This window comes from Hoplias malabaricus, chromosome 15 (genome assembly GCF_029633855.1).
Source record: "Hoplias malabaricus isolate fHopMal1 chromosome 15, fHopMal1.hap1, whole genome shotgun sequence".
Taxonomy (NCBI): Eukaryota; Metazoa; Chordata; class Actinopteri; order Characiformes; family Erythrinidae; genus Hoplias; species Hoplias malabaricus.
Window position 1 is genome coordinate 12,000,066 of NC_089814.1, and position 21,903 is coordinate 12,021,968.

General features: G+C 40.4%; 3 protein-coding genes across 3 annotated transcripts; 1 reads left to right on the forward strand and 2 right to left on the reverse strand.

Annotated features, from left to right (window-relative positions):
• Positions 1-1,089: 1,089 nt before the first annotated feature.
• Positions 1,090-4,949, reverse strand: LOC136668253 (T-box-containing protein TBX6L-like). Its single transcript, XM_066645656.1, has 9 exons — positions 4,742-4,949; positions 4,443-4,599; positions 4,132-4,234; positions 3,462-3,626; positions 2,956-3,102; positions 2,792-2,862; positions 2,643-2,722; positions 2,354-2,564; positions 1,090-1,812 (listed from the first exon to the last, which is right to left on the reverse strand). The coding sequence occupies exons 1-9, from the start codon at positions 4,755-4,757 to the stop codon at positions 1,392-1,394; spliced, it is 1,371 nt and encodes a 456-aa protein (XP_066501753.1). The 5' UTR covers positions 4,758-4,949; the 3' UTR covers positions 1,090-1,391.
• A 7,048-nt stretch (positions 4,950-11,997) lies between these two features.
• Positions 11,998-14,626, reverse strand: pgam2 (phosphoglycerate mutase 2 (muscle)). Its single transcript, XM_066646575.1, has 3 exons — positions 14,210-14,626; positions 13,549-13,729; positions 11,998-12,167 (listed from the first exon to the last, which is right to left on the reverse strand). The coding sequence occupies exons 1-3, from the start codon at positions 14,624-14,626 to the stop codon at positions 11,998-12,000; spliced, it is 768 nt and encodes a 255-aa protein (XP_066502672.1).
• A 1,992-nt stretch (positions 14,627-16,618) lies between these two features.
• On the forward strand, positions 16,619-19,583 carry nefla (neurofilament light chain a). Its single transcript, XM_066646429.1, has 4 exons — positions 16,619-17,743; positions 17,943-18,067; positions 18,277-18,620; positions 18,729-19,583. Exons 1-4 carry the CDS (start codon positions 16,697-16,699, stop codon positions 19,322-19,324), a joined length of 2,112 nt encoding a protein of 703 aa, XP_066502526.1. The 5' UTR covers positions 16,619-16,696; the 3' UTR covers positions 19,325-19,583.
• The last annotated feature ends 2,320 nt before the right edge of the window (positions 19,584-21,903 follow it).

The following is a 21,903-nucleotide window of genomic DNA, read 5'->3' on the forward strand; positions in this document are numbered from 1 at the left end:
CATCACTCTGGAACAGGGTAAATCACACCACATGACATTCTTCCATTGCTGCAGATTCCAAGCAAACTGAAGCCGTTTTTGCTGGCTAGCCTCAATGATGAGACGTTTTGTTAAGATTTCACTGCTCTTTATTAATCTCTTGAGTTCCCTTCACAATGTGTATGTGAAAATGCTTACTTTCATTATTAAACACATCCCTGAGTTCTACTGTTGTTTTTCTAAAATTAGCTTTCACCACACATTTAAATGGTTGCCAATCACCACCATTCAAGATTTTATTCCAACCACATTCCTTTCTTGAAGATGATGTTTCCCCACTGTCATTCCTCTTTTTAATAAAGCGTTGTACAGTTCTTAACACAATTTTAGTAGTTTTAGCAATTTACCAGAAATAAATAACTTGTTGCCAGCTGAATCATGATCACCCATGCAGTAATTATCCAATGGGAGGCTCTTACCTATTTGCTCAGTTAAATTCAGGTGATGACCCTTTTTTTTTGGCCCAGCAGTGTACATCCTATAAAATCTAATTAAGGTTTTCTGCTTTTAATGGAAGATAATTTGTAGCAAGTCTGACTTCACAGTGATGTATATGTTAATTATCCCTTAGTTAACTTTCATCATTTTTCTGCATCACTTTAGCTAAGTATTACGTGACACAATGCTACTGAAAACAAGGTTTATTCAAACATATAGCTGCTTAGTTTGTTTATAATTTAAGCTAAATTGTATTCACTATGCCCTAAAACTTGGGTGGCTTTTGGTGGACTGACTTAAAGTTTGCTTATAAGATGGCCAGTGGGCCAGACTAACCACATCCTCAGTAAAAAACAAGTCTCAGCCACAACTAACAATTGCCCACCAAAAGGGGGTCATAATTCTGGCTCTTATTTAGGATCTAACACCAAGTTCCTAATTACCGCAACATCGAGGACTTCATGAAGCCTTCTGTGCACACATTTGCCCTTTTTAACAGCCTACATGTAAGACATAGGAGTATGAGTCAAATATAGGAAGCTGCTGGAATATTTCACTTACAACATTCAATTAATCATAATGGTAAAACAACGAAACAATTGTTTTGTTACTAGGAGTTTATTTAAAATTTACATGGTAAGAAAATCTATGCTCGTTTAAATCTCTTTCACACACATACAGCCACACTGAGGTATAGCACAAAAAATATTTTCAATTCAAAATTGTCCTTCATATTGTTTTGCAAGGACGAAAAAAAAATGCTCTCATTTTGCCCACTTGTGTTTTCAGATGACACAGGACGAATGGTCCAACAGAAATAAAAAAAATGAAGGACATTTAAAGTCTGGACCTTTACACTTGCTTTGGTCTCAGTGATTCTTTTAGTTTAGTCTTTTTCGTCGCAGTGCTTCTGCTCAACAGGAATATGAGAAGAGTGAATACTGACTCCACTCTGACACACTGCTTTGGTGATATCCAGAGGGATTCAGGCTGTGTTCCGACATAAGATGGTGTGGATGAGAGTAAGGCGGGTTTGGGTACTGCACAGGGAGAGCTCCATTCCAGTGGCCCAACGGCTGCTCTGTGTTGTAATGGCCATAGAGAGGGTGACCGCTAATTCCTGGCCTGCGTTTTGAGCACACAGGGATGTTATGGGTCATGGAGACATCCAGGGCTCTGCACTGTGGTGTGCCCATGCTCATAGTGGGCAGGGGTCTTGAAAGTTCGTGCTCAGGGACAGTAGCCATATCTGTGGTTCTCGATTCAAAACTGTGGTGCTCAGCTGGGCCATCTACGCAGGTAGAAGGTGAGGGCATCCTCTCAAACTCATTGACTCTGCGTGGGGGGGGGGAAAAAAAAAAAAAAAAAAAAATGAGGTAAGAAAACAAAAACAGAATCCCAGTTTTGGAAGAGCTAGTGCTAAAATCCGAGCAACATTAGATAATGAGGAGGACACAACCTCTATGAGCTGTTGTAGACAAAATGTTTTATTTGTGCTCTTTTATGGCCAATAATTTACATTTAAATTAACGGTGCTTTACATTTTCTGATTAAATTCAGCCTATACTGTTTATTTCTTCTCAGACAGACCTTGTAAACGTGTCCTATATCACAGAGCTTTAGAAAAGAAAAGCTGCTGTTAACATGGGCCTTTAGCAGCAATAAACACTTGAAATATAACCTCATTTATGCTGTAAATATATACCTCATTTATTCTACTCTGTTACAAGTCATATGTATAAGTGCTTTAATCTCTGCCTATCTCTTCTGTCAATCTACCAGTGTAAATTAAATGTTACATAAAATAGCAACGTTTGAGAACCATGCATTATGTATTGTACACTATGAGACTGATGCATGAAAACAGAGGATATACCTGTTGGGTTGGTAGTTGGCTTGTCCTGGGACTAGCTGCTCTGAGCTGCTGTAGTCCATTGCTCCTTCACTGTGTAGACCCTGGGCAGAATCCTGCTCCGCCCCCCAAGGAGACATGCGCTCATCCTGAACCATGGGAACCTCTTTGGAGACCAACAGGCCCTCTGTTTCCTCTCTGCGAGGATCATATGGGAGCCTAAGCAAATCTGTTTCTGTGGAAGAAATACCAGTTAACATGAATATTTAATTCAAAAACATATTATATATTTTGATAGAGGCAAAGCAATTACCTGGCTCTGGCTCCTTTTGTGAAGTCTTTAGTTTCTTTGAAGAACTCTCTAGACACATTTGGCTCCTTTGTGCTCTGTACCTGCGTGAGAATGAAACATTTAAAAATCTAGCATTTTGTGCTTTTGTGTTATAATAGATATTTCCTTACCTTTTGCCATGAGTTCCTTCTTCTCTGAAGCCCTTCGCAAAGGGGTTGTGGTCTATCTTCAGCTTTGTAATCTACAGGGGAGAAATAAAAAGCAGTAAATAACAGGCTTTTTCAGCAATGACAAAGAGAGGTCTTTATGTGAATAAATAAATTAGAAAGCTGACCTTGTTGTTCTGGTAGACCGTGACTGCCGTGAAGGTGGTTTCAGGGAATGTGAAAGTCTGAAATACACTCCACTGTACACTGTAAAGGTCTTCAGCTTGCACCACATGGAAGCGAGGCTGGTAGCGATGCATTGAATGTAGAATGATCTAAAAAAACATGCGAAGATAACATTAATATATGAACTGCATATTTACAAATTAAAGGCCTGTTAACACCAGATTCTGACTAATCCTGTGGAATGGTGGTTTAAGCTCTAGCTGCAGAATCTGTTGCACATAACTGATTATTATGCACAAGAGTTATCACATAATACAAGAAAAGTTAGCTGTATTTTTATTCAAAACGTTACTGTTCTTTTACAAAAAAGAAATACAAAAAAAAAAACATCTGTCATTATAATTTCACATATAGTTCTAAGACTTTTTAATACAGACACATTAGATAGAGATTAAATAGCTAAATGCTAGAGTATTCCTTTAACGTAGTCATATAGCTGTATGCTTACATGGCCTCTTTGGTCCAGTGGGTTATTGGTTAGCTTCAACTTGAGAAAGGAAATGGACTGCTTCATCCAGTGGCTGCCCAGAGCAGGAGAGTCTGGGTGGACATAAGTCCTGCAGGGTGGCTGCGGCTCCGCTTTCCCTGCCATCTCCCACTGCTCATTATTCCACTGCAAATATACTTTTGTCAGTTATTATGTACTTCAGTTCACACTTACAATATAAGTTTAATTAATAAAACTATTTTCTGTCCTAATTTCTTTGGTGGTGCCTGCCATTGGAAAAGTGAGAGCTTAACAGACATTTGGCCAACAGTCTGTGAATGGGAGGGCCACCTCATGTAAAGTGAGCTGATTGCCCTATATAGACTTTGATTGCTCTACTGGAAGGCATTAAGGGGGAGTGCAGGGGAATTGGACTTGATTGGACCCCTAACCGAGGGAAGAAAAACAGGAAGTGATAATAGCCTTTGATATTCATTGTCTGCATTGATTGGCACTCCACAGAAAGAGTGCCGTCTGTGCTCGAGAACTGGTTTTGGGGGATTTAGTTCCTGTTTGATAACTGGAGATGTGTCTACGTTAGCATATTCATTTTAAAATGCGCAAATGTGCAAACGTCCAATGACCTTGTAATTGCTGCAATGATTAACCTGGATTAACCTTTTTTGCTCACCTTGTATCTAGAATTGTCCACCGGCACCATGTCCACCATGATGACATATTTAGCATAGGGTATAAGTCCAGACAAACTGATGTTGCAGTATGGAAACATCCTCCTGCATTTTGTGGAAGGATATCAGAAAAAATATTGGATAAGAGGTTACAGACCATGAGCATACGTTCATGAGGATTTAGTAGCTGATACAGACACATTTAGCTAAAGATTTTGAGAGATTTTCCTGTGAATTAATTCTCAACATGTTTTTTGCTCAAGATGTTGTTTTAATTCAATAGACTGATTGAATTCAACTGACCCAAACTTACCTGCCAGATTTGGTGATGACCATCTCAGTGCCAATCTCATGAAAGGACTTCCAGAGTTCTGAATTCTCCAGATTCATTCTAATGTTTACATGCTGATAAGGGTCAGCTGCACAAGCCATGGATGGTGAATGAACCACTGTTGATGAATGCTTCAAGTCTAGATTAAAATTGAAACAATATAGATGTTATATATATTCAGTGCTGACCATGTTCAGTAACATGGCGGGTACCTAAATAACTGTCTAATCCAACAATGAATCGTCTCCAGCGTGTAATACCACGCTCCAGAAAGTACTCACCAGTGATTTGTTGCATCCTCAGGTAGCGTTGATTCTACCCTTCAGTGTTCGTTGATATTGGCAGTGTTCAGATGTTTCAGTCTGCAGGTCAGCCAATAGTACTTTTAAAAGTGCATTGACTTCAGTGGGTGTAGAGGTTCGGTCAGCACCTACATCAATAATAAAGGCCATGGGCTTAGCTTAGCCTTGAGTTTAAAGACGTTGTGGAGTGGGTGTGACCTTTGGTTAACATGGGCTGGGCCTGCTTGGTAAAAGTGAAAAGCAGTGGGCGTGGCCTATTAGCAGACTTTGAAGTGCTCTATTAGCGACGGGGGTCAGTGTCTGTCGTATTGCAGGAGGTAGCCGATCTCCAGAAGTAAGGCTTGTGGGACTAGTGTATTTTTTAAGTCATAGGGGATGAGATGGGATGTGAACAGACATGTCTGATCATGTTGCAATCACTTGCTATGTGGTTTGATCATAAGTCTCAATGACACACGTGCATAATCAGAAGAACCTTTGATTTAAAAAAGGCTCATACATATCTCACTTATTAAGACTATTATAAATGCTCATAAAGTGTGATTGCTACTTATTTTTAAAAACTGAATGCACTTTGCCCTCTAGTGTTTACCAGTGATCACTACTACAAGAAATTATTTTGGCAATACAGAAGCTGGCTCCAAATATTTAGAATGCAAAATTCTCTATATCTTGATACTGTATAAACATTTTCTCATACTGGGCCTGGTGCAGTGAAGAGTATATAGTCCCCAACCCCCTTAAGACTGACATGGTTGTGTATTGAATACTGTCTGCTCTTGACAATGGGGAGATGGCCCTCCTAATCCTATCAAGCATGCAACCATAGCCAGAGACAGCTCTTATGGGCGAGCAGTTAGCGGGCCAGGGGGAGGGGTAGCTCTCCTCAGGTGAACCTACTCATTCTGTACCCTCTGATGTCCTGTGACGAAAGTCTGGTCCTGGAGCACCCTGTCTACAGTCCATACAGATGCAAAGTGATCAGATGGTAGAGCTATGAAAGAACATTCACACAAATCCAGCATATCCTGCCTGCCTTTTAGTCAAACAGCAGAGGAAAATCAACACTCGGTTCTATTCACCCTTTAGCACAAACTTTAATTCTCGTTGGAATACATTGTTCTCTTACAGTGCCATTACATTACAGCCCCAATATTTAAGTTACACTGTACCTGAATTGTGCAAATGCTCAGTCTGTTTTTAGTCTGTAAGTGAACTTGAGTTGAGTGTGAAAGATTTTACAGAGTGAGAAAGATGTAACAATACACTAAACACACAAGTAAACCAAAACTGTAATAAAAAACCAACACTTATGATAACATTGTGGAAAATCATTAATTAAAAAAAATCTGTTTACAATTAACATTTACTAATTTATATATATGTAGTTTTCCTTAGTTTTAATCCAAATAAGTCAGTAATAAAGTCACGTCATGTTTGGTGGCTTTAGTTTGATTCTTTAGTTTTATACTGGAGCTTTGAATATAATTTGTACTGAAGCTTTTGAAGGCCGAAAAAAGAAAATCATCAGGCATTTTCATTAAATCACATACATTTGCTAAAGTAAACAGTCTTAAACAAACTAAAAAATGTGAAGCAGCTAATAGTGCAGTTTATATTAGGTGTACACATATATTTTAAAGTGTGTTATTTTTTTTAATGTTTCACTTAAATGTTATTTTTAATTAAACATTCTCCTTCTCTTTGTATTTTTATCTTAAATGTTGTGTTTTATTTAAAATGAGAAATATAATTTTATTAAACAAAAATAAACTAAAATGTAGTAATCTGAAAATGGCAAATCAGAAATATTTTTTTGTCACTGCATTGTTGTGCTGTTTTTTTTTTAACACTGTGTTGCATTGATTTTCTTTGTTCTTAGAGATAATATTGTATACAAAGTTACAGTATTAGAGTTTTTTAATGGTGGTATTTTTGATGTTAGTGACTGTAAACATAGCATATTGTTACTTAATTTTTAGCTGTTTTTAACAACTACACAAAAATGCTTTAAAATTATTTGTACACCTAATAAATATAAACACACCTATTTATGTGTCTTTTTTGCATACTATTTTGCCAAACAATGCACCATGAATGGTTTTAAGCATCACATTGAACAATGTTTTAGGCAAGCTGTGTTTGTATCAAATATGTAGTCTGAGAAGATTCCAGGAAGTAACTACATTGACAAATGTAGAACAGTAGTAGAGCAGTACACAAAGGACACAGCTAATGAAGGACCTCTATCTGAAATGCTGTTTCTTTGGAAATGTTGTGTACTGCTCTAACATTTTACAACCATGATGTTAATGGCTGATACTAACGTAATAATAATTTTATTTACATGTTAATTTATTTACTTATAAAATTCTGTAAGTAAAAATAAAGCAGCACACCTTGGACAAACATGTCTTGATTAATTATTTTTTATTTATTTGTGTTTTTAACTATAACTGAAAGAAAAATGTATATGCCGCAACACTTTACATTACCTTTGGACAAAATGTGCTTAAATGCTCAGGTTATTGCTTTTTCCATTGCTCTTTCACCTGGGTCTTTGCATTCTCTTAAGTCTTTCCAGGGTGTTTTTTTTGCGTGTGTGTGTGTGTGAGAGAGAGAGAGAGAGACAAGGTCCAAGGCCTCAAATCGTGTCTTAGCATGTTTCACCTCTGACACCAGAGAAGTTCATTACAAGATTAAGCTGGTTAGCTCTACAGTCTGGAGCATACTATTCATGACTTCTCACACCTTATGTGCTAAGTTTCAAATTTTCTCATACGCATAAATAAATAAATAAATAAATGTATTTGTTCTCTACAGTATGTATACGTTTTCTACAACTCCAGAGTTGTACACCGTTTCACATAAAACCACTAATGACTAAAAGAATACCCCTTTAATATATATATATATATATATATATATATATATATATATACACGGTTATATATATACCAAACATATCTGATTATAATTCTGATTCATACATCCACTCAAAACAATCTTTATATCTAATTCTTACAGTTCAATGCAACAAAAACACACACTCTCTCTCTCTCACACACACACATTCCACTGAACAACAGTCATTTCAAATAAGACCATTTCACACACAAGCTTTCCCACGTGTCCCTCTGAACTGTCTTTAAGTTAGGGTCTCCTTTCAGGAAGCCATCACACCTTGTTGTGGGCCATTTGTCTCAGATGGTTCTATTCAGTGGGCCAAAGTGCACAAAAGGCAGACATTTGAGTTACAGTTCAGTTACCTACTACCTTTCTCAATGTTTCTTGTGTAATGTTTGAATAACTACACAGACAGCAGATCCTGGGTGCAGCATGTTGAGACATCTTTCTGCTGCTGGAGCTAACCTCAGCTTGAGCTGTGGAATTTGCTCTCTGCCGGAGGGAAGGAATCCCTCCACAAACACGCCTCATCATACAAGCCATCTTCTAGCATACTTTTGCTTTTAGTGGCTGGGTTGGGCTAGTCAGCCATAGGCTGGTGGTCCAGATGACTCAGAAATAACACACAAGGACAAGGCTTTGATTCAATCAACAAAGTAAACATACAAAAGAGGGCAGCGTAAAGTAAGAAGTTGCAGTTTGAAAACTATGTTGCCGGTAACCCGTAAGGTAAAAGGAAGAACCGAAAAAGAGGAAACTGAATTTAAATGGCAGCAGCAGCCACTGACCAGCTGCAAATCTACCAATGCTAACAGCGGCATTTATCTGTTAGCTGTTATTAGCAGTTGATAAACACCTAGCGTCAGCTAATGCTCATTGGCAACTGAGAGTTACCATGAGTAAGTAGCAGCAGGCACTCATTACTTCCCACTGTCAGATCCCAGCCAGAAAATAAGCTCTTTAGAGTTACTGTACAGTGCTATCGATATTAAATGATCACCAATGAAACAGCATCATCTACAGGTCACCAACCAAACAACAATTCATTACCAAATTTCCGGCTGGACATATATGATTGTCTACAAGCTAATGTTTAATGAAGAAATAAAAAATAGCAACGAAAATAAAATATTTCGGTTAGTCTGTGCAAGATATTTTGTGATTTTATAAGGACGTTTATGATTGTTTCCTGTAAAGGTACAATTTCCTTGTGAGCACAAGATGGCACTGTTTGGTTGGAAATGTAAATGTGCCACAGGTCTTTTAGAGCTTCCCTCAGCAGTACAGTGACGCCATCTCATCTGAGGGAATGTCTACCAACAGTAACGGTTTTTTTGCCTCTCAGCGAAAATGATTGGTGTGTCTATATTTTTATTTTCAGAAAATAGGACCTTTTAAAAGCTTTAGTTGGAGTGGGTACGGGGTGTAAATAGTTGACAAATGCATCATTCAATTATTTTATTGAAATTTAATGTTTTCTGTTTCTACAAACTCAGTGTGTTTAAACGGCTCGTTTATTCCTGAAATCATGACAAGGTTTTAACGGTGAATTCCTCTTTAACGTTTCTAAAATTAAGCAATTTTTATTAACCAGAAACTTGATGAAGGGGCATTAGACACTCCCGCAACCGTTTGCTCACCCTACAATAGTCATCAAAGCACACTTAAAGGGATTAATATATATATATATATATATATGGATTAAGGCAGGAATTGTGGCAAGGTAAAACGGCAGACAACCAAATCCTGGACATATTTGGCGATTTAGAAACATTGTAGAGAGGATGTATCTGTGGGAAAGAGGATTTATGGTCACCCTCTAGTAGGCAAGGGGAGGAGAGGGAGTTCTGACAGGACACCGGCCATTTTTAGTTGGTTTAAAACAACAAACAAAAATTCAGGTTTAAAAACTTTAGGAAATACAAGTAAATTCATTAACAAACAGGTAAGACAGCATACAGAAATGAACAAAACTCCATGCAGTTTCTTGTTATTTTGGAATGTTCAAAAATGAATTATGCCAATTTATAATTATGTGTTACGAAATCTTTGTCCCAGTGAAATGTAAACTGTAACATAAAAGCAAAACAGAAGGCTACTGCTAATCATGATCCTCCATTTCTATACCGTTGGCCTAAATAAATGCAATTAGAACCAGGTTGTCCCAGGACAGATTATAATAAAGCAATACCTGAATGTGTGTATATGAACTTTGAATGAGGCAACTGTCCTACCAAATTCAAGCCCAGTTCATGAGCATCACTTCAAAGCCAATGAATTTGATAAGCAACAAATGTACAATTTCAGCCATTGAGATACCTCTGTTGCTTGTATTCATAGCATAATTAGTATACTTATAAAACCTAATACCATGCTTAATATATGTTTTTACTGGAGAAACTTTTTTTTTGTCTAAAATATTAGTCACTACGTTTCCCATAATGTTCCATTGTTTTTCAAAATTCTTAAGTTAATTCTTCTGACTGTGCCAGTTTATTTATTTTTTATTTGGAGGCAGTAATAGACATAAGCAAATGTGTGTCGCCCTGGCACCACCTCCAGTGTGTGTTCCTGCCTTTCGCCAAGTGGTTCCGGGTAGATTCAGGACCCATTGCAACCCTCAACTGGATAAGCGGTTACAGACAACGAATGAACTGCAGAAGGTATCTAATTGCACAAATCTCCCACATTTTCGGCGTACCTCATGTTTGTCAGAAAATATGTCTAGGCAGGTTTGCCAAATTGTGCACAGAAGATTTTATTTGTTCAAGAAGTGCACATAAACAAAATGAACGAAGTTCATTTTTTACCTTGACTAAGCTGAGCACTAAAATAAATCCATGCAGATGTAATGATGAGTATTTTTGTTATTATTTATTACACATATTAAATAAATATAATATATTTTTATATAACACATGTTAATATATATACTATTAAGCATATGTGTTTTAAAACCTTTACTTTGTATTAGGGGTTAAGAAATCTAGTGATGATTTAAAGTACCCAGGAGGATGCTCATTCAGGATAGTGCTACATCAGGACCACTGGGTCTACATATAATGCTTCATGAGATATACTGAAGAGCAACTTGTTCAGTTTTATGCTTAGACTTGGCCAAGCACTAAATAGATTCAAAATGGCACTAAATAGATCCATGCAAATAGAAACTGCTGACACATGTTGATTTAGGAGTTTAGGGCTGTATAAACATATTTGCTGCTATTAGATGCACACTAAGCAAGATTCATTAATTTATAATGTGTTAATAGCTATATGGGCATGCCCCTTAATTAGTTATGTTGGTCTCACTTTTACAAAGTTTGCTCCTGTGCAGAGGGAACTATAAATGAGCCTTCTTACATAATGAATAAGGCCCTAAAGTGATCCTGTGGTTGTGAGAAGGCCCACTGAGAGTTCTTGGTTCTATCTTCGTCCTTTCCCAATCACACAAACACACACATCCACACCACACACACCTGTCCTATTCCCTTTTGTTACCAGAGAACTTGAGCTGTTACTAAACATGGTGCTGGCAGGCTGCCAGGCCGCCCTTAGGTCTGTCTGTTTTTGGCTGTTCTAAAAGTAAGCTGTGGTAGGCCCTGATTCTTTAATGAAAGAATCTATGAATTGGAATAATGAATTCTCATATAGCTTTTTAATGTATGAATGGTTTGTTGTCTGGTCAAATGTTTGCTCTTTATGAAGGACTAATATGTTGTACATGATTGTACATGAAAGGTTCTGTATAGCACCAAAAATGGTTCCACTGTTGCTCTTTCTTTTACTAAGAGTGTGGTGAATTAACACTGCAGCATGGTGATATGGGACACCCGCCAAACCGAACCCAGCGACCTCCCACAGTGCTCGTTGGGTTAGCTTACACTGCACTGCGCTGCTCTGCTGAAATCAGTGAATTAATGCCAAGAGACAGAGAGAGAGAGGGAGAAAGAAAGAGAGAGGGAAGAAAGGAAGGAGGAATGACTCAAACAAAAAAGGAAAATATGTACACAAAATGGTGATGGCTTTATTTGGTGTGTCAGAGTGGGGGTGCTCCAACAAAAGAGATTTGCCTATCATCAGAGGGCTGTGCTTCTTCCTCTTCATGTTAAAGGTAATTGGTATTTGGAGAAGGGATTGCAGGTACATCCATAGCATGTTCACACCAAATCATTCTTGACATCAGCTCAGATGCCAGTAAAAGATCTGAGACAGTTGGGAGTCAATGACAAGCCCATGGCAAATTGACTTCACTGGAACTAAGAGGTATGAATGAGGGAGTAACAGTGCAATATGAGCGCTTTCAGTCTTTTTATCTTTCTCTGGTTTCACTTCTTCACCTTGCCTTGGGCAGCAACAGCTTCCATGGCCTTGCGTACAGTCTCCTCATCCCCAAGGAACTGCATGGGCTTCACAGGCTTCAGGTCCTTGTCCAGCTCGTAGACGATAGGAATGCCAGTGGGCAGGTTTAGCTCCATGATAGCTGCATCTGTCATGCCTGGAAAGAGAGAGACAATGCCCGGGTTAGCTATTAGACCAAGGCTATCTCCAATGTATTACCTTAGCCACCCCACCCACCCATTCATTCATTATCTGTAACTGCTTATCCAGGGTCGCGGTGGGTCCAGAGCCTACCTGGAATCATTGGGCGCAAGGCGGGGAATACAACCTGGAGGGGGCGCCAGTCCTTCACAGGGCAACACAGACACACACACACACACCTACAGACACTTTGCAACATGTGTTTTTGGACCGTGGGAGGAAACTGGAGCACCCGGAGGTAACCCACGCAGACACAGGGAGAACACACCAACTCCTCACAGACAGTCACTCGGAGCGGGAATTGAACCCACAACCTCCAGGTCCCTGGAGCTGTGTGACTGCGACACCTACCTGCTGCGCCACCATGCCGCCCAATGAAAGAATAATATTTAGAAAATTTAGTTTGGTTGTTTGTGGTTTTATATATTTTGTTTACCTTTTTGCCCCCACCCCGCTCCCCATAACTACAATTAATTTTATAGTAAACACCAATAAGTCATGTTTTAAGTTATTAGAAGGAAGAAGCACATATAGTTATCAGCATAGATCCATACAGTGGAAGAGAAAAGGCCATGATGTCCTCCAATGATGCATAATTATTGCATGATTTCCTACACTGCCAATTTACATAGTTCAAACATATTCTGTCTAGGTTATTAATTAAATAATCTAGGTTATTGATTTATTTTTCTCTTGACATAAAAGTGATACAAGGCTGTGGACATTTAAAGTGCTTCGTGAAACTAAGATGAAGGTTTAATGCGACCTGACCAACATGATTTAAAATATTGGCTTCTAATGCTGTTAACTAATGCAGTGTTGCTTTAGATTACTTTTAAGTATTGTCAAGTTAAATGGACATCTACACTAAATGCATTGCAGTTTTACCATGTGAAGCTAGCTCCTTCATTTACATATTTCATGTGCATATGATCTTTCTCAGGCTATGTGTGAAATACTGAAGTGGCCTTGACCTTTTCCTGACCTCTGTGCCCTTTTCTCCACCACAGCTTGGTACAGGCAGCTGATCGGGAATGCAGGACCTTTCTACTGAAAGGTCTTGGATGTAACAGGAATCTAGCCCATGGCCTTTTCCTCTGTGAGAGAGTGGGGACTATTATTAGACAAACTATCATATGGGAATGTTAAAAGGCTTGTGGTCAGACTTACAGTACACTACATGTCTGAGGGTGCTGGTTGAGCAGCCAGTGTGCAGACAGTTAGTAAGGTTTTGGTGTTATATAAACTTTTAGAGACTTAAATATGCAAAGATTTTGAGTGCTATTCTGTACGCATAGTGAGTACACATTGAGTGTAAACTTGCAGGTAAGACTCACTTTCCAAGTGCTTTACAATGCCACGCAGGCTGTTGCCATGGGCTGCGATGAGAACATTCTTGCCAGCTTTGATTTCAGGGACGATGACGTCATTCCAGAAGGGCAGAGCGCGTGCAATGGTGTCCTTCAGACTCTCACAGGTGGGGAGTTCACCTTCCTTCAGACCTTTATAGCGCCTTGACTGGAGAAACAGTCATATTTACGCGATAGTTATGATGGTAATTATTACATAATTGTTCCACATCTGGAGCTAACCACAACAGGTGCATCTTGATTATGTTTAATATTTCCAGAAAATATGGTTTATCTAAAAAAAGGTGTTGAAAGCAACTGCCCAAATATTACTGATAAACCTAACAAAGGACAACATCTGTAATAATGAATGTAGCTGAATGTCATGTAAACAGCGGCTGTTGTAGCATAATGAGTAACACCGCTGAATTCAACATAGCAGATTTGGGTTTGAATTTAAGTTTGGGGCAGGAACGCAACACAGTACCAATTACAATACGTGGGCAAGACTCCTAATGCTACACTTGTCTACCTGCCCAGCATGGTTAAAACTGGATGACTTAAATATAATATGAATTAACTAAGTAATTCTCAAGTATTCTACTCTTGAGAGCTACACCTCTTAACTGAGGAAGTGTATTTTTCCTACCTCACTGATGATTTTGTGGTAGGGATGGTCCTTGTCCATGGGTGGAGGAGGGATGTCAAAGGAGCGCCTCCAGATTTTCACCTGCTCCTCGCCATGCTTTTCTGCAGTCTCGGCTTTGTTCAGACCAGTCAGTCCGCCGTAGTGCCGCTCATTCAGGCGCCAGCTACGCACCACGGGCAGCCACATCTGGTCAGTGCCCTCCATGATGGTCCACAGGGTCTTGATGGCACGCTTCAGCACAGAGGTGTAGCAGATGTCAAACTTAATGCCTGCATCCTTGATCGCTTGGGCACCACGCTTGGCCTCCTCCATGCCCTTCTCACTGAGGTCGGCATCAAACCAGCCACAGAAACGGTTCTCCTGGTTCCAGGAGCTTTCACCATGACGCACAATGACCAAACGATAAACTGCAGTCATGTTTAGAGTGGTTCTGCTACTGAAGTACCTTGACCAAACCCTCGAGGCACAGCCCTCCTTGCTGTTGTGCACTCACACTGTGACAGACAGAGAGCTCTGAATCTTCATGCTCTTTTTATAGCATGGTGGAACATGCATGCTAGAGACCACCTGCTCTACACCAATCAAAAAGCTCATTTCAGAATGAATAGCAAGGCCCAGCCTGTTAGATTATGCCTGAAGGTGGGCTGAATGTCTGCTGGCCGTAAGGGCACAGGTCATCCATAGATTCAAAATAGCAACATGACTTTTAAACTGGTAGTCATGAGTTGTAGAACTCAAACAGTTTTATTGGTGCATTCTCAGACATTTAAAGCAAGCTTAGAAGTACATCTACAGAGAACATACTAATGCACTTTTTGTGCATTAGTATATTTCATATTTTTTAACATATTTCATATTTTTTCCTAATATCTTACCCACAAAAATAAATAAACATTTGGCACTAAAAGGAACAATCCCTGCAGATGTGTTAAATTATATTGACTTCATCAATTAACATAAGATAAAAGTAATTTGACCAGCAGTCCATTAAGACATTTGCATATGAATGCATGTGTGTTCCTCCAGCAGCTGTGGGGTGGATGCATTATGTTCAAGCCAATAATTGGAACCCGTTCTCCTCCTGTGCTAGGCACTGCGAATGGCATGAGTCATCAAATATAGAGGTCAGCAGAATTCCACTGAGGGTGAGATACTACCTCTCGGTGGTGTACTGTACTCAGCAAAGCCACAGTTTCCGGCCCAGTTTCGCCTTATTCTGAGGAGCTGTCAGAATGTCCTCCTGGAATAGACCTTCTTATAATGCGGAGAGTTTGGGAAAAGTTATTGGCAATAAACCCAGAGATAAAAAGCCTCAAGAAAAACATGCCATGTTGAGTTTCTCATTCAATTATAATTTAATGGTGATTCGGAGAGCTAAATAAATACTAAGTTTTCTGGATTTATTTCCTAGAAGTGAGGCTTTGAAGCAAATTGCTTGTAAATATGAAAGGTTCCCTGGATTATTCCACTGTGGAGATTATGTGTTAATTTGTAAAAAAAATGTAAGGATACTACTAGATGTGTTTATAGATATTTGGCTTCTTGCTGATGAGAAAACTACTCCATATGATGTGAATATAAGCACTATCATAGATTTCACAAGCCTAATTAGACTCAGCTTGGCCCTGATCATAACTGGAGCAGTCAGTGACACACTGCATTACACACATCACAAACCAAGCCCCTGTAATATTCATGAAATAAGCTATATTTAAGCTTGCATTTATCATATCTGCTTTAAATGAAATGCAAATACAGTAAAGTTAGGTGCTTCAGGGTTTAAATTAAACACATTTTTAACCTTGTTTCAGCCATTTCACTTTCTCATTCCTCTCTTATAGACACAAGTCTATACAGATTTTCTAAGATGTCTCATTGCATATTAAATGCACTACAAACAATGGCCTGCAGAGGCAGTGTTGTAACGTCATGAGCATAGAACAGTACTATGTCTGCATTAGAGCCACATCTGCATAAGTCCACATTATGTACAACCTTCAGGCTGTATTTTAACCACAGTTTAAACATTTTGTATTATAAAGGGAATGATCACAAATATAATTTGACAGATTTGGTAAAAGGAATAAAGCCTAATTGTCTGATATGATTAATACAACAAAGCAATATGTTTCTCCTTCTATATATTCTTTCGTCAAATGTACTTTCTGGCATTTTTGTTTCATGGTAACTTTGCTTTTTATGTACCTATCCTTCTGTCTCCCTCCTTCTCCCTCTCTGTTTCCTTGCTCTCATTCTCTCCTCCCCTCTCACAGCCCCTCCCCTCGCTCTCTCTCTCTCTCGCTCTCTCTCGCTCTCGCTCTCTCTGTGCTATTGATCCTGCATAGTCAGAGTTTGGAAAATCACTTGCGTCAGACCTTCCCTTCCTCGCTATATAAGCTGGAGAGACTGCAGCAAGAGCAGCAGATCAGTTTTTTGTAAGCTGACTGCAGGACGAAGCAAGGGAGGCAGCATCCCGTCCTTGGAGCCATGAGTAGCGCCGGTTACGACCCCTACTTCTCCTCCTCCTACAAGCGGTGGTATGTGGAGAGCAGCCCTCGGGCACCGGCTCGGAGCCGCTCCCGTACCGTCTACTCCAGCCACACTTCCCCTCTCTCCTCGGCCAGACTGCACTATGCCTCCCCTGGCCGAACCACCTCTGCCTCAATGCTGCTGAGCAGCCCGGCCCACTCTGTGGAGCTGGATCTGTGCCAGGCAGCCCAAGTCAGCTCCGAGTTCAGGGCAGTGCGCACCCAGGAGAAGGCCCAGCTGCAGGAGCTCAATGACCGCTTTGCAGGCTTTATCGAGCGAGTCCATGAGCTGGAGCAGCAGAACCGTGCCTTGGAGGCTGAGCTGATGCTCCTCCGTCAAAGGCATGGAGAGCCATCACGTCTCAGGGCCCTGTACGAGCAGGAGGCCCGAAGCCTAAGGGCTGCAGTGGATGAAGCACGCCTGGAGAAACAGGCCGCACTCAGCCAGAGGGATCACATGGATGAAACCCTGAGGGCCCTCCAGGGTCACTATGAGAAGGAGGTCCTGGCCCGTGAAGATGCAGAGAACAAGCTTCTGGAGGCCCGGAAGGAGGCGGATGACGGTGCCCTGGCCCAGGTAGAGCTGGAGAAGAGGGTCAGCACCCTTTTGGATGAGCTAACCTTCCTCAAGAAGGTCCATGAAGGTGAGATCTCAGAGCTGCAGGCGCAGGTCCAGTACGGGGCGCAGATTGCCGTGGAGACTGAGACGACCAAGCCTGACCTGTCCAGCGCCTTGAAGGACATCCGTTCTCAGTATGAGAGGCTGGCAGCCCGAAACATGCAGGCCGCTGAAGACTGGTTCCGGGGAAAAGTGGGGCATCTGACAGAGACCGTGGCCCACCATACCGAAGCAGTGAAGAGCTCCAAGGATGAAGCAGGCGAGTACCGACGCCAACTGCAGGCCTGTGTCCTAGAAATTGATGCCTGCAAAAGCCTCAACGACTCTTTGGAGAAGCAGCTGAGAGACATGGAAGACAAGCAGAGTGCAGAGATTGCGGCCATGCAGGTCAGTCTTACTACTATACTCTAGGAAATGGGGGTTCACAGCATGATGTATAATAGATCAATAAAGCTTGAAAAGATTGCACTTAGAGTACTTCAGTAGAAGCCTAGTATTCTGAGACTTGGGAGGGCTTTTTAAAATATGATGCAATGCCATTGCAATGCTAATTATCTTCCTTTAATGTTTCCATAATGCTCTACAGGACACAATCAGTGAACTAGAAAATGAACTAAGAGCTACTAAAGGTGAGATGGCCAGGTATCTTAAAGAGTACCAGGATCTCCTCAATGTCAAGATGGCCCTCGATATTGAAATTGCTGCTTACAGGTAGGAACCTCATGAAGTGGGAATCTGACCTTGTTGCAGATGTTTATTTGCTTTAGTTCTTTGTGTTCTGTTTATAGGCAGATATTCTGGTGACACTGTATTGCCATGGTAGCCAGGAGTTGGAAATTGAAGGCACATACATAATGGTATATACAAAGGTGAATGCCATTTTGAATATAAGCCACACCATGCTGTTTTGTTTTTAACAGGAAACTCTTAGAGGGTGAGGAGTCTCGCTTCAGTGTGGGTGTGGCAGGAGGTTTGGCCAGCGCTTACTCGATGGGCCCTGCCTACACACGGCCCATGTACTCTGTACAATCCACTCTGAGCTCTGCTGCCCCCTACCTGCTCAGCTCTCGCCTAATCAGCTCCACCCTCTCCGCTGAGCCAACAGGAGACGAAAAGGAGGAGGAGGCAGAAGAGGAAGAGGAAAAGGCAGAGGAGGAGGAGGAAGAGGAGGAAAAAGTAGAAGAAGAAGAAAAGGAGGAGGAGGAAAAGGAGGAAGAGGAGGAAGGAAAGGAGGAAGCAGAAGAGAAAGAAGAAGAAGCAGAAGGTACGTTCTTGTTCATTTTGTTAACTTTTTCATTGTCACTTGTGAAAATGGCCTCTACACAACTGATGGCATTCAGATAGCTGTTGATTAATACATTGTATGTTGCAGAGGGTGAAGAAGAGGCTACAGCTGAGGCTGCAGAGGAGGAGGAAGAAAAGGAAGAAAAGGAAGGAGGTGAGGAGGAAGAGGAGGCTAAAGAGGGCGAAGAGGAAGAGGAAGCTAAAAAGGGTGAGGAGGAAGCAGAGGCTGAGAAAGAAGAAGCAGCTGAGGAGGAAGGAGAAGAGGAGGGTGCTGAGGAGGAAGGAGAGGGGGAAGAGGGAGAGAAGGATGAAGAGAAAGGAGATGATAAGGAGGAGACTGAGACAGATTCAGGAAAAGAGAAGGATGATGCTGAGGCAGAAGCAAAACCAGAGAAAGATGACACAGAAGCAGCCAAAGAGAAGCAGGAGGCTGAGCCTGAGGCAGCTAAAGAGAAGGGTAAAGCAGAACCTGAGCCAGTTAAAGAGAAAGCTGAGACAAAACCAGAACCTGTTAAAGACAAAGCCAAAGAGGAGCCAGAGAAAACCAAACCCAAAGAGAAGGCTGAGCCCGAAAAGCCAAAGTCAAAAGACGAAGGAGATAAAGCCAAGGGTGAGGCGAAGGAAAGTGCCAAACAAGAGCCAGAAAAGAAGAAAGAGGAAGAAAAGCCCAAAGCAAAGAAATAAAGACTTTGATTTAGGGCAGAATAGAAAACTTAACGTGCACTTATTTACTCTCTGTACTCTGATGAGGGCGCTTAGTCTAAACTGCAATCATGCAATAATGATGTCTGAGAATAGAATCAGCTATAACTGCTCGATAAACAGAATGTGATTTATGCATTATATGTATGGGTGAAAGAATGTTGTCATTTGAATGTAATCAGATGTTATTTTCTTCTCATTCACTCTGAATAAATGTGAAACTTGGCTGAAAATGCAATAATGAAAATCAAAAAAGACTCCCTGGTTATTTTACCTTTTGCTTTTATACCCTGACTGACCAATATATGGCACATCATATTAAAGCATAGTAAAGAACAACTTCAGATATGATGCATGACTTTAGCAAATGCTTAATATAATCTCGGACCTTTAGTTTTTGTGTATTTGAATCAGAATCACTACTGCAGCAAGTATATCACACTTAAGTAAATATACAGCTCACAAAACAATCACAGTAAATAGTTGCATTATTAAAGAATGTCAAATAATGATAGTTTCAAAAAATATCATTTTCATCATTTGAATTACATGAACATTGCTGCCATTGCGCAAATGTGAAATCTGCACCTAAATATGTAACTAATTCACAGGCATTGTTTAAGTAAAAGACAGAACACTTTAACAATCACAAGAAATGTAATTCTGCAACCGGACAAAGGACTACACAGTGAGCAAATAAAACCACACCTGAAATTGCAGCATGCTGTATATTTTTAAAGGCTGCGGCAGATCAAAGCTCAGTCCCGTCTGAGTAGATTTAACAGAAAATACATATCTTCAAAAATAAAATTACCTCCATAAACGTGCCCAGATTTTGTGGCAGTCATCAACTCTGAAAATGTCTAATTACCACGATGATCTATAAAGTCTACTCTGCAATTTCTGTGGGAGAAAGGGCTGTTAATAAAGACATGCTTGACCCTAGAGAAAAACTAGATGTGTCAGCTGCAGAAATTGATATGTCAGTTATCTTCTGAAATGAGACCAAGACGTGATACTATCTGACACACTGACATATTAGACTGTCTCATCTTCTGCCTAGGAATCAATATTAGAGAATTGCTTTAAAGGGCCTGTATCATGAATAACCAAAATATAATTGTATATATGTAATGATTTTTTTTGTTATTCATGATACAGGCCCTTTAAAGCATTTCTCTAATATTGATGTAATATATAGATAAAGAATGTCAAATTATATAATTTAATCTTTGGTTCATAGACCACATTTACACATTATATCATTTTTCACTTTACAAAGACTTTTTCACTGTTCTTTGGATTAGGCGAAGTTTTTGGCAGCCTATCAGAATATAGCTCATTTACATAAAACAGCCTTAAACATGGAGCATCAAAATGAGCTTGCTGAATCTGAAAGATATCAAGGTACTTTGGAAGAACTTATATCAAAAATAAAATATAAAGAGGAGGTCAGGAGGAAAAAGTATCCATAGTTTATTTATGGAATAATAATTATTTAGAATAATGTGGAATAATGATAATCAATAAACTGCATTTTATATTCTTTGTCTTTACACTGGTAAACTTTTCACAGAGAGGGATGACAAGTGAGTGTCACGGCAGGACAGTAGAGAATGCATATTGCAGATATTCTTCTTTGTGTCATAATCCATAAATTTGAATCTAGGAAAATTAAGAAAATCTATGATAAGATCTTCATGACTCAGCTATGTAACATATCTCCTACATGGAATAGGATATTTAATGTACTTGTTTCAAATGTGTCCATCCATCCATCCATTATCTGTAAGCGCTTATCCAGTTCAGGGTCACGGTGGGTCCAGAACCTACATGGAATCACTGGGCGCAAGGCAGCAATACACCCTGGAGGGGGCGCCAGTCCTTCACAGGGCAACACAGACACACACACACCTACGGACACTTGAGTCGCCAATCCACCTACCAAAGTGTGTTTTTGGACTGTGGGAGGAAACCGGAGCACCCGGAGGAAACCCATGCGGGCACAGGGAGAACACCAACTCCTCACAGACAGTCACCCGGAGTGGGAATGAAACCCACAACCTCCAGGCCCCTGGAGCTGTGTGACTGCGACACTACCTGCTGCACCACCGTGATGCCCCTCCATGAATCCAATACTATTAAAATACAGCATATGACCTCAGTTCAGCTGGGCCCACCTAATTATTTGTTGGTAGACTGATTTATGCTAAGTGTGGTCTTATAATGCTTCAGTTTCAACAGAGCAGGCCTCAAAATGTACATTTTATTGCAAGAACTCACATAAAACAGTCAATAGATGGATGGTGGTGCAGCAGGTAGTGTCGCAGTCACACAGCTTCAGGGACCTAGAGGTTATGGGTTTGAGTCCCGCTCCGTGTGACTCAAAGTCTGTGAGGAGTTTGGTGTGTTCTCCCTGTGTCCGCATGAGTTTCCTCCAGGTGCTCCGGCTCCACAGTCCAAAAACACACGTTTGTAAGTGGATTGGTGGCTTAAAAGTGTTCGTAGGTGTGAGTGTGTGAGTGAATGTGTGAGTGTGTGTGTTGTCCTGTGATGGACTG

What these genes read in the sequence shown, in the direction of transcription:
- pgam2 (XM_066646575.1), bottom strand. Translation starts at nt 14,626, where the DNA reads ATGACTGCAGTTTATCGTTTGGTCATTGTGCGTCATGGTGAAAGCTCC. An exon ending in ACCACAAAATCATCAGTGAG is followed by an intron (nt 13,730 to 14,209) that starts GTAGGAAAAATA and finishes CTGTTTCTCCAG; the next exon opens with TCAAGGCGCTATAAAGGTCT. An exon ending in CATTGTAAAGCACTTGGAAA is followed by an intron (nt 12,168 to 13,548) that starts GTGAGTCTTACC and finishes CTCTCTTTCCAG; the next exon opens with GCATGACAGATGCAGCTATC.
- nefla (XM_066646429.1), top strand. Translation starts at nt 16,697, where the DNA reads ATGAGTAGCGCCGGTTACGACCCCTACTTCTCCTCCTCCTACAAGCGG. An exon ending in ATTGAAATTGCTGCTTACAG is followed by an intron (nt 18,068 to 18,276) that starts GTAGGAACCTCA and finishes TGTTTTTAACAG; the next exon opens with GAAACTCTTAGAGGGTGAGG. An exon ending in GAAAGAAGAAGAAGCAGAAG is followed by an intron (nt 18,621 to 18,728) that starts GTACGTTCTTGT and finishes TGTATGTTGCAG; the next exon opens with AGGGTGAAGAAGAGGCTACA.
- LOC136668253 (XM_066645656.1), bottom strand. An exon ending in TGGACAATTCTAGATACAAG is followed by an intron (nt 3,627 to 4,131) that starts GTGAGCAAAAAA and finishes GTATATTTGCAG; the next exon opens with TGGAATAATGAGCAGTGGGA. An exon ending in CGGTCTACCAGAACAACAAG is followed by an intron (nt 2,863 to 2,955) that starts GTCAGCTTTCTA and finishes TCTCCCCTGTAG; the next exon opens with ATTACAAAGCTGAAGATAGA.